At 51.5% G+C, this 14,905-nt stretch overlaps 1 protein-coding gene across 3 annotated transcripts in view; it reads right to left on the bottom strand.

The window, feature by feature from the left end:
- Nucleotides 1-81: 81 nt before the first annotated feature.
- Nucleotides 82-14,905, bottom strand: part of DENND6B (DENN domain containing 6B) — a 37,092-nt gene continuing 22,268 nt past the window's right edge. For all 3 annotated transcript variants that reach the window (XM_054075002.1, XM_054074994.1, XM_054075011.1), the window contains exons 10-20: nt 13,693-13,815; nt 11,535-11,630; nt 11,338-11,432; nt 10,318-10,383; nt 9,315-9,379; nt 7,812-7,901; nt 6,775-6,828; nt 6,323-6,432; nt 4,467-4,569; nt 2,097-2,171; nt 82-1,101 (exon numbers count right to left, since the gene is read on the bottom strand). In XM_054075002.1, the coding sequence (XP_053930977.1) occupies nt 979-1,101; nt 2,097-2,171; nt 4,467-4,569; nt 6,323-6,432; nt 6,775-6,828; nt 7,812-7,901; nt 9,315-9,379; nt 10,318-10,383; nt 11,338-11,432; nt 11,535-11,630; nt 13,693-13,815 (1,000 nt within the window). In that variant the 3' untranslated portion in view covers nt 82-978. The remainder of the gene's footprint in view (nt 1,102-2,096; nt 2,172-4,466; nt 4,570-6,322; nt 6,433-6,774; nt 6,829-7,811; nt 7,902-9,314; nt 9,380-10,317; nt 10,384-11,337; nt 11,433-11,534; nt 11,631-13,692; nt 13,816-14,905) is intronic.

Raw genomic sequence — 14,905 nt, 5'->3', positions numbered from 1 at the left:
TGGAAGCTGTGAGAGCTGGAGGATGCTGCCCCTCGGCTCAAGGCAAGCACGTACCTCTCGCAGCGGGGCTCGCACGCCCCATCCCACGTTCCCACTCGGTGAGGATGACACAGGCTGTAAAAACCAGGTTCTTCGGCATATTTTAAGGGCAAACGGGCTGACCACGTTAAACATCCCATTGCCCGAGGCAGAGCTCCACAGAATCATAATATCGCTCTCTCATACAAGATTAGAGTGCCCAAACTCGATTTTTCAAGCAGAATAAACTCCATTCGGAGGCCAGCTCCTCTCCATGGAGCTCCAGTTGCTGTTGCCACTCACACCCAGCATGGAAAGCTCTATGCTTTGCAAACACACCAGATCCTTCTCTGTCTCTGCTCCAGGAGAAAAAAAACACCATTCCACCTCCAGCAATTCATCTTCTCTCTCCCTGAAGCTCCCGCTGGCACGAGTCGGGCTGCTGAAGAGGCAATTTCTTCGTGTCATTTCTACGTGGGGCATTAGCGTCTCTCTCGTTATGATCAGCTGTCCTGGAAGCAGCTCCTGATCCAGGGCTGGTCCTGCTTCTTCCAGGCAGGGTGATGGCATTGAAATGTTGTGAGCCCAAACGCTAGACAGAAGTGGGCGTAAATAAACGGGCAATAGATGTTTTGCACAGCCTGCGGCATGCTGCTGGGAGCCTGGCTGTCCCTTTCCGACCTCCTACCAGCCACGCACGGAGCGGTTTCTCATTCCCAGTCCCCTCATCCAACTCCTCAAAGCAGGAATAGTTAGAACAGCGCCTACAGTTCCCTGTTTCTGCCTCAATTCTGACCCTCACTTGCTCAAAACGGCACGTGTTTGTCAGCAAGGTCCAGAGCAGGTCACGTTGGTTGGATCAGGGAAGAACTTTCCTTTCCAAACGCAACTGCAGCTTGCCCACAGCTCGGAGCAAGGTGGGACGGCCCTTCCTTCTCCAACAAAGTCCCTTCGGTGAGCTCAGTGGTGGTGCAGCACAGCCTGGAGATCCTCAGGCAAGGAACCGATGATGGTCTCGATGTAGAGGCCCACCCGCTGCAGAGTTTCCTCCTTCACGGGGAGGTGCTGGCACCTGGCTCTCACCTACACGGAGAGAGAGAGGAGAAGCAGAGGGATTTTGAACCAGTTTCCAAGTTCCTCCTGCTTTTTCCTTTTGTTGAGAGAACTTCACGCTGTCTCTTTAGTTTGGGGTCAAAGAATCATAGAATCATTAAGGTTGGAAAAGATCGTCAAGATCATCCAGTCCAACCATCAGCCCAATCCCACCGTTCCGGCTAAACCAGGTCCCAAAGAGCCATATTTACATGGTTTTTGAACCGCTCCAGGGATGGAGACTCCACCACCTCCCTGGGCAGCCTCTGCCAGGGCTTCACCACTCTTTCAGTAAAGACTTTTTTCCTAATACCAATCTAAACAACTTGAGGTTGTTTCCTCTCATCCCATCCCTTGTTCCTTGGGAGAAAAGCCCGACCCCTGCCCGGCTCCAACCTCCTTTCCAGGAGCTGCAGAGAGCAATGAGGTGTCCCCTCAGCCTCCTCTTCTCCAGACTAAACAACCCCAGTTCCCCTCAGCTGCTCCCAGAACTCTTGTTCTCCAGCCCCTTCTCCAGCTCCGTTCCATTCTCCAGACACACTCCAGCCCCTCAAGGTCTTTCTTGGAGTGAGGGGCCCAAAACTGAACCCAGATTCAAGGTCTGACCTCATCAGCACCCAGACCAAGGGGACAATCCCTTCCCTGCTCCTGGTGGCCACCCTATGGCTGATCCAAGCCAGGATGCTGTTGGCCTTTTTGGCCACCTGGGCCACCGCTGGCTCATGTTCAGCTCCTGTCAACCAGTACCTTCAAGTCCTTTTCCCCCCAGAAGGAACCCAAGAGACAGGAAAATGCCACATGAGCCTCACAAAGAGAGTCAGAACTTTGAGTCCTTTCCTACGCAAACACTAAAGCTTCATGATTGTCCCAACTGCCAAGCCTCCAAGGCAGGAAGCAAGAACAAGGTTCTCCAAGCAACAACTGTGATCCACGTCACAGGGACACAGAGATATGAAGGAGGGGAGGAAGGAGGAAGGAAAACTCACCAGTTTCTCACGCAGTTTTAGCACCAGGTCTACAATCTCCACCTCAGACTTGTCCTTCATCCAGGCCACAATGTTCTAAAGAAAGAGAAGAGCTTTCTTCAGGGACATTTCTTCTTTACAGAAGGTTTTCTCAAAGAGATACCACTAAGCAAAGCCTGAAATACAAGCAAGGAGGAGGTTTCTCATCCTCTTTCACCACTCTGCTCGCAGCACTTCAGCCCAAACGAGCAAGGCAGAGCTCCCCTCACTTTTCTGCCCATGACAGCATCAAGCTCTTGCCTGCAAGAGAAGATGCAACGAAAGATGCGGCAATGAGCAGGCAGTGCAGGGTTCTCCTGCTCCAGTCATAGCATCGTAAGATCATAGAATAGTTTGGGTTGGAAGAGACTTTAAAGATCATCCAGTTCCACCCCCTGCTATGGGCAGGGACACCTCCCACTGGATCAGAGGCTCCAAGGCTCACCCAACCTGGCCTTGAACACCTCCAGGGATGGGGCAGCCACAACTTCTCTGGGCAACCTGGGACAGGGACTCACCGCTCTCATGGTGAAGAAATTCTTCTGAATGTCTCGTCTAAATCTGCCCCTCTCCAGTTTATACCCATTGCCCCTCATCCTATCACTACAAGCCTTCACAAATAGTCCCTCCCCAGCTTTCTTGGAGACCCTTCAGGTTCTTGAAGGTCACTATAAGGTCTCCTCAGAGCCTTCTCTTCTCCAGGCTGAACAACCCCAACTCTCTCAGCCTGTCCTCATACAGGAGGTTCTCCAGCCCTCGCAGCATCCTTGGAGCCTCCTCTAGACCCATTCCAACAACTTCATCTCCTTCTTCTGTTGAGTATTCCAGCCCTGCCCCAATCCTCCAGATGAGGTCTCCCAAGAGAGGAGCAGAGGGGCAGAAACCTCTCCGTCGCCCTGCCGGCCACGCTGCTTTGGATGCAGCCCAGGATACGGTTTGCCTTATGGGCTGTGAGCGCACATTGTTGGCTCATGTCGAGCTTCTCAAGATTCATCACTATGAATCTTGTGTTGCTCTCAGGATTTAAATCCTTTTGCCAGAGTCAGGGCTGGTCAGAAAGGAGACGGCTTCGGCAGTCGCCATGCTCAACGCCGTGCACTGCTCAACAGTGAAGCAAGGGCTGCAGGTGGACATGCAGCTGGGAGGCCACCAGAGCTCCGGGGACCACCCAGAAGCTGCTCCGTTTAGGAAATTGTGCCAGAAGCCACTACTAAAACTCCTTCCTATTATCATGGCATTAAGAAAGCCAACAAACGATGATGCTTCCGGTCTGGTGCTCACGGAATCATGCAATGGTTTGGGTCGGAAGGGAGCTCAAAGCCCATCCAATTCCAACCCCTGCTATGGGCAGGGACACCTCCCACTGGATCAGGTTGCTCCAAGCTCCATCCAAGCTGGCCTTGAGCACCTCCAGGGATGGGGCAGTCACAGCTTCTCTGGGCAACCTGGACCAGGGCCTCCCCTACGAAGAATTTCTTCCCAAGATCTCATCTCAATCTTCCCTCTTGCAGCTTAAAACCATTCCCCTTGTCCTATCCCTACACTCCCTGATCAAGAGCCCCTCCCCAGCTTTCCTGGAGCCCCTTTCCATACTGGAAGCTGCCCTAAGGTCTCCTCGGAGCCTTCTCTTCTCCAGGCTGAACAACCCCAACTCTCTCAGCCTGTCCTCATACGGGAGGTGCTCCAGCCCTCAGATCATCTCCGCGGGGCCTCCTCTGGACTCGCTCCAACAGCTCCATGTCATTCCTTTGCTGAGGATTCCAGAACTGAACACAGAACTGCTGGGTCTCAGCAGAGCAGAGCAGAGGTGGAGAATCCCCACTCTCCCTTTTGGTCACACAGCTTTGGATGCAGCCCAGGACACGGTTGGTTTCTGGGCTGTGAGCACACATTGCTCGCTCACGTTAAGCTTCTCTTCCTCCAGCACCCCAAGGCCTTCTCCAAACCCATTCTCTGCGCACCCTGGGCAGGGGAGGACATTGCTGAACATCATGAGGTTCACACAGGTCCTCCTCTCCAACCTATCCAAGTCCCTCTGGATGCCATCCCGTCCTTCTACTGGCTTGGGAAGGACCTGATGAATAAAAAATAGTGGATAGAAGCAGGCAGAGCAGGTTCTGCCTCGGCTGACAAAGCAAGGAAGCTGAGCTGCTCATGTTCTTGTCCCCCACACGCTGCCAGACAGGAGGCAAACCCATGATTCCCAAGACCACAAAGTCCTGTTCTCCACCCCTCAGCACAGAACTGAGACGCGTCAGCAAGCGGCCAAGGTAGCAGCACCATCCTCTTCCAGTTTCAGGCCTGAAAAGATATCACCTGGCGTTAGGTTTAATACCTGCAGTTGGAACGTACCGCTTCACAGATGGCCTCCAAGTGAAGGGCCTCCAGTTTCTGGGTCATCTCCTTGTGCCTCTGACGGTACCAACCGTCGAAGTTGGCAGATTTGAAGAAACGCCTGCAGAAAGGGAGGTGACAGTGAGATGGGGACAGAGAAGGATCTATGTGGAAAAGGACAATGACTACACGGCACAGACTCCCCTTTCTCCTTCAGCAGGTGCAGATGTGAGAGGAAACGATATGAGGATTCAGAGCATCATTAGGGACGGTGACCAATTATGAGCTAATACGCTCTTTTCACATCTCCATAGACTCATAGAATAGTTTGGGTTGGAAGAGACATTAAAGCCCATCCAGTTCCAACCCCCTGTGATGTGCAGGGACACCTCCCACCGGCTCAGGCTGCCCAAGGCCCATCCAACCTGGCCTTGAACACCTCCAGGGATGGGGCAGCCACAGCTTCCATGGACAACCTGCTCCACGGCCTCCTCACTCTCTTTGTGAAGGAATTCTGCCTAATGTCTAGCCTAAATCTGCCCCTCTCCAGTTTAAAACCATTTCCCCTCGTCCTATCACTCCAGGCTTTTGTAAACAGCCCCTTTCCAGCTTTCTTGGAGATCCTTCAGGTACTGGAAGCTCCTCTAAGGTCTCCTCAGAGACTTCTCTTCTCCAGGCTGAACAAACCCAACTGTCTCAGCCTGTCCTCTTAGCAGAGGTTCTCCAGCCCTCGGATCATCTTTGTAGCCTCCTCTGGATCCGTTCCAACAGTTCAATCTCTTTCTTATGTTGAGGATTCCAGAACCGGACACAGGACTCCAGATGAGGTCTCACAAGAGAGGAGGAGAGAGGCAGAATCACTTTGGTGATGGTCTCTTCAACCAAGAGACAAGTGATAGGACAAAAGGGAATGGCCTCAAGTTGTGCCCGGAGAGATTTTGATTGGATATTATAGAATCATAGAATAGTTTGGGTTGGAAGGGACCTTAAAGATCATCTAGTTCTAACCCCCCCTGCCACGGGCAGGGACACCTCCCACTGGCTCAGGCTGTCCAAGGCTCATCCAACCTGGCCTGGAACATCTCCAGGGATGGGGCAGCCACAGCTTCCCTGAGCGACCTGTTCCAGGGTCTCACCACTCTCATCATGAAGAAATTCTTCCTAATGTCCAGTCTAAATCTGCCCCTCTCCAGTTTATACCCGTTCCCCTCCGTCCTGTCACCACAAGCCTTGGAGAACAGCTCCTCTCCAGCTTTCCTGTAGCCCCTTCAGGCACTGGAAGCTGCTCTAAGTTCTCCTTGGAGCCTTCTCTTCTCCAAGCTGAACAGCCCAATTCTCTCAGCCTGTCCTCGGATTGGAGGTGCTCCAGCCCTCAGATCATCTTTGTAGCCTCCTCTAGCTCCGTTCCAACAGCTCCTTCTCCTTCTTACGTTGCAGATTCCAGAACTGGACACATATTAGGAAAAATGTCTTTACTAAAAGAGTGGTGAAGCATGGAAAGACGATGTCCAGGGCAGTGGTGGAGTTTTCATCCCTAGAGGTGTTCAAAAAACGCGATGTGGCACTTCGGGATATGGTTTAGTGCTGTTGGGCTGATGGTTGGACTTGATCTTGGAAGTCCAAGATCTGACAGCCTCTAAACCCTGCTATAACTCCTCAGTTAAGAGACAACAGAACACACAGAAGTGATCCTGCCCTGCGTTTGCTCTTCCTGACCACTATTAGTTAATCAATTCTTCAGAAGTGTGAGTTTTTCACGTGAACTCTCTCCTCAAACTCCTTTTTTGGCTCCCGATTCCAATTCAGGCTTTGATGTTCGTTATAATTTGCAGCTTTTGGGAAGGGAATAAGGCAAATATTCACCAAAATCTCACCTGTAAAGGCCTAACCAGTCACCCTTAAGTACGCAGGTGAGTTGGGGACCAGCATGTTCAAGGGTCTTCATGAAATCTTCCTGACGGAATGGACGAATCTGTGGAGGATTCTGCACAACGGAAAGACCGTATGACCCAGCACCCAAAAGAAACCGGGGAAAACGAGGTCTCTGTTTGCAAAGAAAGAGGCAGAACTACGAGAAGAAGAGGTGTGAACATCTTAACCACCTCGCCAGGAAAATTCAGATTAGATTCACAGCAGCTGCATTTACCGCAAAACAGGAATCGTCTGTCCCAGTGTTTGTTTCAACCTTCTCTTTTCTTTTAGAGAAGTAATAACCCTCTTTCCTTCCATGAGGAAAGAGTGTGAGAGTACGTTATCACCGTATGGCATAACCGTTCCCAATCCCTACAGGCAAAGGAAAGCAGAAGCGATAGAAAATCGAACGTACCTTCCATGGAGTAATGGCCCTCTGGAGAGGCATCAAACTTGCAATATAATGTTCCTAAGAAGATAGAAAACCCAAAACCGTAAGATTTAAAAATGAAGTTACGACAGTCAAGGAGCCTCTTGCGTGGTCACTGAGTTTGATGCTCTTCTCCAATGATCACAAACCCAACCAACAGCCTCTTTCTCCCTGGTTTTTTAATTCATACGTGCATTTCACACGAGCTGAAGGGTTCCAGCTGGTTTCCCACCAGCGGTTGGGTCACAAAAGGATGCTGGAAGGATCCTAGGTATGTCATGTGAGACAAGGTCAGGCAAGAAGGAGTTGGCAGGAGGGACTATGGTGTGAGAAGATGCTCTGTTCTCCCATGTATAACTTCCAAGACAATGCAGAAAAGAAGGTGGTGGAGCCAAACTTGCCCAGCTGGATGTCCACCAAATAAAGCCACCGGCAGCTTTCCAGCAGGACAAGACAGGGAAGGTCTCAGAGGTGTTTGCTAAAACCTCACAGAATGACTTGAGTTGGAAGGAACCCATAAGGATCATCGAGTCCAACTCCTATCCGTGATGTAGGGTGGTGATCACCACGTGGACAAGCCTCTAAGCTCTACAGCAAAGCTTCCCAAAGCCAGCAGGGAGGGTTCCACGCTGGCAATGGGTTTGATTCCAGCTTTAGAGCAGAGGAGGAACCGTCTGGGCTCCCCTCCCTTCCCTATACATCTGCCTGGGGAAGAAAGCAGAGTTGGGATTGGAATCAGCCAGCAGGTAACGCTCATTACTACAAGAAATAGCGTTCCGTTCTTAAGCAGAGCGTGCTGAACACTCAGCCTGCAGACTTTTATACTAACGGCTGAAATGTGCCTTCAAGAGACATTTAATTCCTTTCCCTGGGGTAAAAAACCTCCAGAGCGCCACGTCCTGAATCTATTACAGATGCTCAGGGATGGGGTGAATAAAAGAGGGCAAGTGCAAACTCATCACTCAAGCACGTCCCATTCACCTCCCCTTCCCACCACTCCGATGACTCTCTGCTCAACTCACCAGTGGGATAATGAAACTCTGGGTGAGCTCCAGGAGGTGACGTCTCAACAGTGCACTCTGGACCTCGGAGGGGCGTTTCCGCTGGATCCCCTGCGAGCAAAGAGCAGTGCAGTCACAAATCTCTGTTATGCAGACAGATCATAGAATCACCAGGTTGGCAAAGACCTCTTGGATCATGGAGTCCAACCATTCCTATCTGCCACTAAACCATAGCCCTGAGCACCTCATCACCCATCTTTTAAACACCTCCAGGGATGGGGACTCCACCACCTCCCTGGGCAGCACATGGAAGCATTGCAGCTCTAAACAACCAGTCTGGAGTGGTCTGTACCACCCAAAATACGTATTCTTCTCCCGTTAAACCATCGCTCACATTTCAGAACCTGGGTTATCACCAGTGGTAGCCTTTAATCCATAACATCAAGTGACAAATCTAGAACTGGCACGATAAACACGTCCAAGAATATTGACTAAATCACCACACACTCCAAGAAGTCTGTTCCTCTTGGAGAGTTTTGTCTGCTTATAATTACAGAATGTCCTGAGTTGGAAGGGACCCACAAGGATCATCGTGTCCAGCTCCTGTCCATGCACAACCCCAAAATTCACATCATGTGTCTGAGGATGGACAAATACTTCTGGAATATTGTCAGGCTTGGTGCCGTTCTCTGGGGAGATGTTCCAGTGCTCCACCACTCTCTGGATGAAGAGCCTTTGCTTTATATCCATATCCAACCTAGACCTTGACCCATATCCAACCTAGACCTCCATTGGCACAACTTGAAGCTGTTTCCTCTTGTCCTATCCCTTGTTCCTTGGGAGCAGAGCCCAATCCCAGCCTGGCTGTAACCTCCTTTCCAGGAGCTGCGGAGAACAATGAGCTCTCCTCTCAGCCTCCTCTTCTCCAACCTAACCCTTCCCTGGCACACCTTCCTGCCATTCCCTCAGGTCCTATCATTGGTCACCAAAGTGAAGAGATCAGCGCCTGCTCCTCCCTCGTCCTCTTGTGAGAAAGGCGTAGACTCAGGAGAAGAGACCAACACGCACCTCACTACAACCTCCTTTCAAGGAATTATAGACAGTGATGAAGTCCCCCCTCAGTCTCCTCTCTTCTCCAGGCTGAACAGAACCACCTGACTTCAGTTGTTCCTCATACATCTTTCCCTCTAAACCTTTCACCAACTTTATGGCCTCCTCTGAACCTTCTCCGGTAGCTTTAGACCCTTTGTATTCCAAAACTGTATCAGCACTCAAGGTGGGGCCACATCACTTCAGGGCAATCCCCTCCCTTAACTGCTGGGCAATGCCGTGGTGGACACGGTTGTCCTCTTGGCCACCAGAAGAAGACTTGCCATTGACCAGAACCCTCAGATCCCTCTCCCGAGGGTTGCTCTCCAACCTCTCGCTCCCCAGTCCACATGGAAAACCAGTGTTGCCGTGTCCCAGGAACATGGTTGTCCCACAACAACCTACAAGTTGTAGGAGAGATTGGGAAGTGCTTACCTTTAGTAATCTTTTTATCAGGGTTTTGTCTTTGTGCAGGAAGGTTTTATACGAAGTGTAGATTCCTAGATTGAATAAAAAAAAGGCAAAACAAGGGAAATCCAGAAGTTAGGAAGAAATTTCTGCCCCCGTACCTAGAGGAGGCTCTGTTGTGTAGCGTAAGGAAAAGAGAACTGAAATTCTTCACACAGATCCCAGCTGCTGGGAGAGGGTGGGGGTAATTAAACCAATGATGAAATTGCTAATGGAACCAGTACTCACAGAAGGTTTAAAGGACACTGAACTATCTCAAGGACTTGCCAGGACCTCCTCATGCTGCGCTGATGGTGAGATAACTCATTGGAGGCAGCTTAAAGTGAGGCCAGAGGTGAACAGAGAATCATAGAATGGTTTGGGCCGGAAGGGACTTCAAAACCCAGTCAGTTCCAACCCCCTGCCATGGGCAGGGACACCTCCCACTGGATCAGGTTGCTCCAAGCCCCATCCAACCTGACTTTGAACACCTCCAGGGATGGGGAAGCCATTATTTCTCTGGGCAACCTGGGCCAGGGCCTCCCCACCCTCACAGGAGAACATTTCTCCCCAAGATCTCATCTCAATCTCTCCTCTTGCAGCTTAAAAACATTCCTCCTCATCCTGTCCATGCACTCCCTGATCAGGAGCCCCCTCCCCAGCTTTCCTGGAGCCCCTTTCCATACTGGAAGCTGCTCTAAGGTCTCCCCGGAGCCTTCTCTTCTCCAGGCTGAACAACCCCAACTCTCTCAGCCTGTCCTCACACAGGAGGTGCTCCAGCCCTCAGATCATCTCCGTGGCCTCCTCTGAACCTGCTCGAACAGATTCCTACGTTGAGGACTCCAGAACTGGACGCGGGACTCCAGGTGAAGTCTCCCCAGAGTGGAGGGGGGAGAATACCACGTGCCATGTTCACACGCCTACAAAGTTTACATTTCCCATTCCCCGTAATTTCAAATAAAATGAAATCATGCCTGAGAAAAGGCTTTACCTGGTTTTGTGTCTAGAGTTTTTAGTTTCGCTGGCTTTTTCACCTTGACTTGCTTGGGCAGATCTCCTGGGAAAGACATCAGACATCTCGTTCAGGCTCAGAATCTGCCCTCACTGCCACAGCGTTCACGAGAGACTTTGCCCTCCAGAACATTCACTCCACGATCTGCACATCTTCAGTCATATCCTACCTTAACTCCACTCTGACCTAAGCCCTCTCGTCTGCTAACTTCCCTACTAAAACGTCGGAACTGGTATGTGTTAAGGAATCACCGCATAAAACCTCAGCTCCTCAACCCTGAGGTTTCCTTGGCTTCGTAGACAACCATCAGAGCTTCTCTCTTCACGTCCCTCGTCTCTATGCAATTTTCTCCTTCCACAACAGGAATCATAGAGGTTGGAAAAGATCTCCAAGCTCTTCCATTGCCCATCCCCACTGTGCTTGATAAACCATGGCCCAAAGTGCCGCGGCTACACGGTGTTGGAACCCCTCCAGGGATGGAGACTCCACCACTGCCCTGGTGCCCCTCTGCCAGGGCTTCACCATTCTTTCCCTAAAGAATTTTTGCCCCATATCCAACCTAGACCTCCATTGGCACAACTTGAAGCTGTTTCCTCTTGTCCTATCCCTTGTTCCTTGGGAGTAGAGCCCAATCCCAGCCTGACTGTAACCTCCTTTCCAGGAGCTGCGGAGAACGATGAGGTCTCCTCTCAGCCTCCTCTTCTCCAAACCAAGGTCCCTCAGGTGTTCCCAGAACCCCTGAGCTCCACACCCTTCCCCAGCTCTGTTGCCTTTCTCTGGACACGGAAGGACTTATCCTTTTCCTAACGCTTCAGAAAAAACATCGCAGCAAGTCATCCTCTTCACCATTTTTTTGCGCTCTTCCTGCACGTCATCCAAGTCTAGAATTCCCTTTGGTTTCACAGCTCTCACCGGAATGATGTAAAATGACGGATAGCACCGCACTATCAGCTCTAAAGAAGGTCTACCAGCACACCAGGAATTTGATTCCAGCCTTACCTGACATTCTGAGCTCCCCAACCCGGAGAATGTGCGGCCAGTGTTGAAGAGTTTTGATAAAGAAAGGGTTTGTGACTCCTACGACAATGTTTGGCCTAAAAAAAAAGAGGGGGAATAAAGAGCAGAACAATGCTAACCTGGGAGTTACCCCCCTCAGAGGGGTGGCAAGTGGGTAGCAAAGGTCTCCGGCTACTTACGGAGCTTGCGTCCTGGTGGTGTACTCCTTAAACTCGCTGTCGTGGATGGTGAAGTAGGGGCGGTAGTCGCAGCAGTACCGCAGAGGGGCAAGGCAGCTGCAACACAGACAGAGGAGCTGCCTTACAAACCTCACAGGAGGAGGAAGGTGGTTTCCATCAGGTTTCTGTCCTACAGCAGCGGCTTTGCTCTCCAGAGGAGATCCAGGCTTTTTTTTTTGGCTTATTAAAGCAGAGGACAAAGCAGAGCTCCTCAGGGCTATGAACCACTGGGTCTCCCAAAATGGAAGACTCCCTTCTACCCTGAGATAGACTCATATTCCAGCAACTCCTATTCCATATCCATCCAGCTCTGCGGCTCGGCCACGGTTCTCCCGGCACGCGTTCAGGCTGATGGTTTTGAGACAACCTCAGGAGGCCAAAAAACACATCCCTCCGCTGTGGCACAGAATCATACAATGCTTTGGGATGGAAGGGACTTCGAAGCTCAGCCAGTTCCAAGTCCGTGCCACGGGCATGGACACCTCCCACCAGATCAGGTTGCTCAAAGCCCCATCCAACGTGGCCTTGAACACCTCCAGGGATGGGACAGTCACCGCTTCTCTGCGCAACCTGAGCCAGGGCCTCACCAACCTCATAGGAAAACATTAATTTCTAGGATGTCATAGACTCATAGAATCATTTGGTTGGAAAAGACCTTTGAGATCATCAACTCCAACCATACCTGTCCACTACTGAATCAGATCCCCGAGCACCTCATTTACCCACCTTTTAAACACCAGGGATGGGGACTCCACCACCTCCCTGGGCGGCCTCTGTCAGACCATGAGAACCTTTTCTGTGAAGAAATTCTTCCTAATATCCAATCTAAACTTCCCCTGACGCAGCTTAGGGCCATTCCCGCTTGTCCTATCACCTATCACTTGGGCGAAGACACCAACACCCACCTCTCTACAACCTCTTTTCAGGTGGTTGTAGAGAGCAATAAGGTCTCAGAATCACAGAATCACCAGGATGGAAAGGACCCACTGGATCATGGTGTCCAACCATTCCTAACACTCCCTAAACCATGGCCCTCAGCACTTCATCCACCCGTTCCTTAAACACCTCCAGGGAAGGCGACTCCACCCCCTCCCTGGGCAGCTGTTCCAGTGCCCCATGACTCTTTCTGTGAAGAACTTTTTTCTGATATCCAACCTGAACCTCCCCTGGTGGAGCTTCAGGCCATTCCCTCTTGTCCTGTCCTCTGTCCCTTGGGAGAAGAGCCCAGCTCCCTCCTCTCCACAACCTCCTTTCAGGCAGTTGTAGAGAGTAAGAAGGTCTCCCCTCAGCCTCCTCTTCTCCAGGCTAAACACCCCCAGTTCTCTCAGCCGCTCCTCGTAACCCTTCTTCTCCAGACCCCTTACCAGCTTCGTTGCTCTTCTCTGGACACGCTCCAGAGCCTCAACATCCTTCTTGTGGTGAGGGCTCCAGAACTTAACACAGTACTTATGGTGCGGTCTCACCAGTGCCGAGTACAGAGGGGAATAACCTCCCTGGACCTGTTGGTGACCCCATTTCTGATCCAAGCCAAGATGCCGTTGGCCTTCTTGGCCACCTGGGCACACTGCTGGCTCATCTTCAGTTGTTGTCAACCATTACCCCAGGTCCTTCTCTTCCGTGCAGCTCTCCAGCCACTCTTCCCCCAGTCTGGAGCACTGCACAGGGTTGCTGTGCCCCAAACGCAGGACCCAACATTTGGCCTTGTTAAACCTCATACATTGGTCTCAGCCCATCTTTCCAGCCTGTTCAGATCCCTTTGCAGAGCCTCCCTACCCTCCAGCAGATCCACGCTTCCACCCAGCTTAGTGTCATCCCCAAACTTGCTAAGGGGGCACTCAATGCCTTCATCCAGGTCATTGATCCAGGATGGACCCAGTACCGAGCCCTGGGGTACCCCTTTTGTAAGTGGCCTCCAGCTGGAGGTAACTCCATTGACCACCACTCTCTGGGCTCGGCCACCCAACCAGTTTTCCACCCAGGAGAGTGAGAGTCTCCCCTCAATCTCCTCCTAAACAACCGCAGTTCCCTCAGCTGCTCCTCCTAAGAGAGGATCTGAGAGAGAAAAACTGCTGGAATTCATCGCTTTAACTCCCTACATCCCAGAATTGGAGGGCATTACCTGGTAAGCGCCAGAACCATTTCCGAGGAAACCGTTGGGGATGGTGCCATTACAACAATCGGCTCTCCCAGTAACATCAGCTCCCACAGCATCTGGATGTGAATGAGCACTGGCTGGAAACACCTGCGGGCAAAGAGAAGGAGGACAAGGCAAGATTAGAAACGCCGTTCAGAAAAGACCGGACACAGTTACTGCACAAAAGCCCCCTCAGATGTGCTTCAAATCATAGAATCATTAAGTTGGGAAAAGATCTCCAAGATCATCCAGTCCAACCATCAGCCCAACCCAACCGTGCCAACTAAACCATGGCCCAAAGTGCCATATCTACATGGTTTCTGAACCCTTCCAGGGATGGGGACTCCACCACCGTCCTGGACAGCCTCTGCCAGGGCTTCACCACTCCTTCCATAAAGAAATTTTTCCTAATATCCAATCTAAACCTCCCATGGCACAACTTGAGGCCATCTCCTCTCATCCCATCCCTTGTTACTTGAGAGAAGTTACTTGCTCCTATCCGGAAATTCGAAATCTAGGAAACCTTTCCATGACATATGGTGTCCCTCAGGGGTCCGTACAGGGACCGGCGCCGTCCAACATCTTCATTGATTACACAGACAATGAGATCAAGGGCACACTCGGCAAGTTTGCAGATGGCACCGTGTGGTGCAGTTGTAAGGCCAAAAGGACGGGATGGCATCCAGAGGGACCTGGACAGGCAGGAGAAGTGGGGCTGGGAGAACCTCATGAGGTTCAACAACGCCAAAAGCAAGGTTCTACACCTAGGTCGGGGCAATCCCTGGGTTCAATCCAAGCTGGGGGTGATGGGATTGGGAGCAGCCCTGAGGAGAAGGATTTGGGGCGCTGGGGAAGGAGAAGATCGATGTGAATCAGCAACATGCGCTCGCAGCCCAGAAACCACTCATGTCCTGGGCTACATCCGAAGCAGTGTGGCCAGCAGGGAGGGACGGGATTCTGCCCCTCTGTTCCTCTCTGGGAAGACCTCATCTGGAGGGTTGGGGCAGGGCTGGAATCCTCAACAGAAGGAGGAGATGGAGCTGTTGGAACGGGTCCAGAGGAGGCTCCAAGGATGCTGTGAGGGCTGGAGAACCTCCCGTCCGAGGACAGGCTGAGAGAGTTGGGGTTGGGGAGAAGAGAAGGCTCCGAGGAGACCTCAGAGCAGCTTCCAGTGCCTGAAGGGTCTCCAAGAAAGCTG

The sequence above is a fragment of the Cuculus canorus genome, chromosome 1 (genome assembly GCF_017976375.1).
Source record: "Cuculus canorus isolate bCucCan1 chromosome 1, bCucCan1.pri, whole genome shotgun sequence".
NCBI lineage: Eukaryota > Metazoa > Chordata > Aves > Cuculiformes > Cuculidae > Cuculus > Cuculus canorus.
This window is presented reverse-complemented; position numbering and strand designations above follow the sequence as displayed.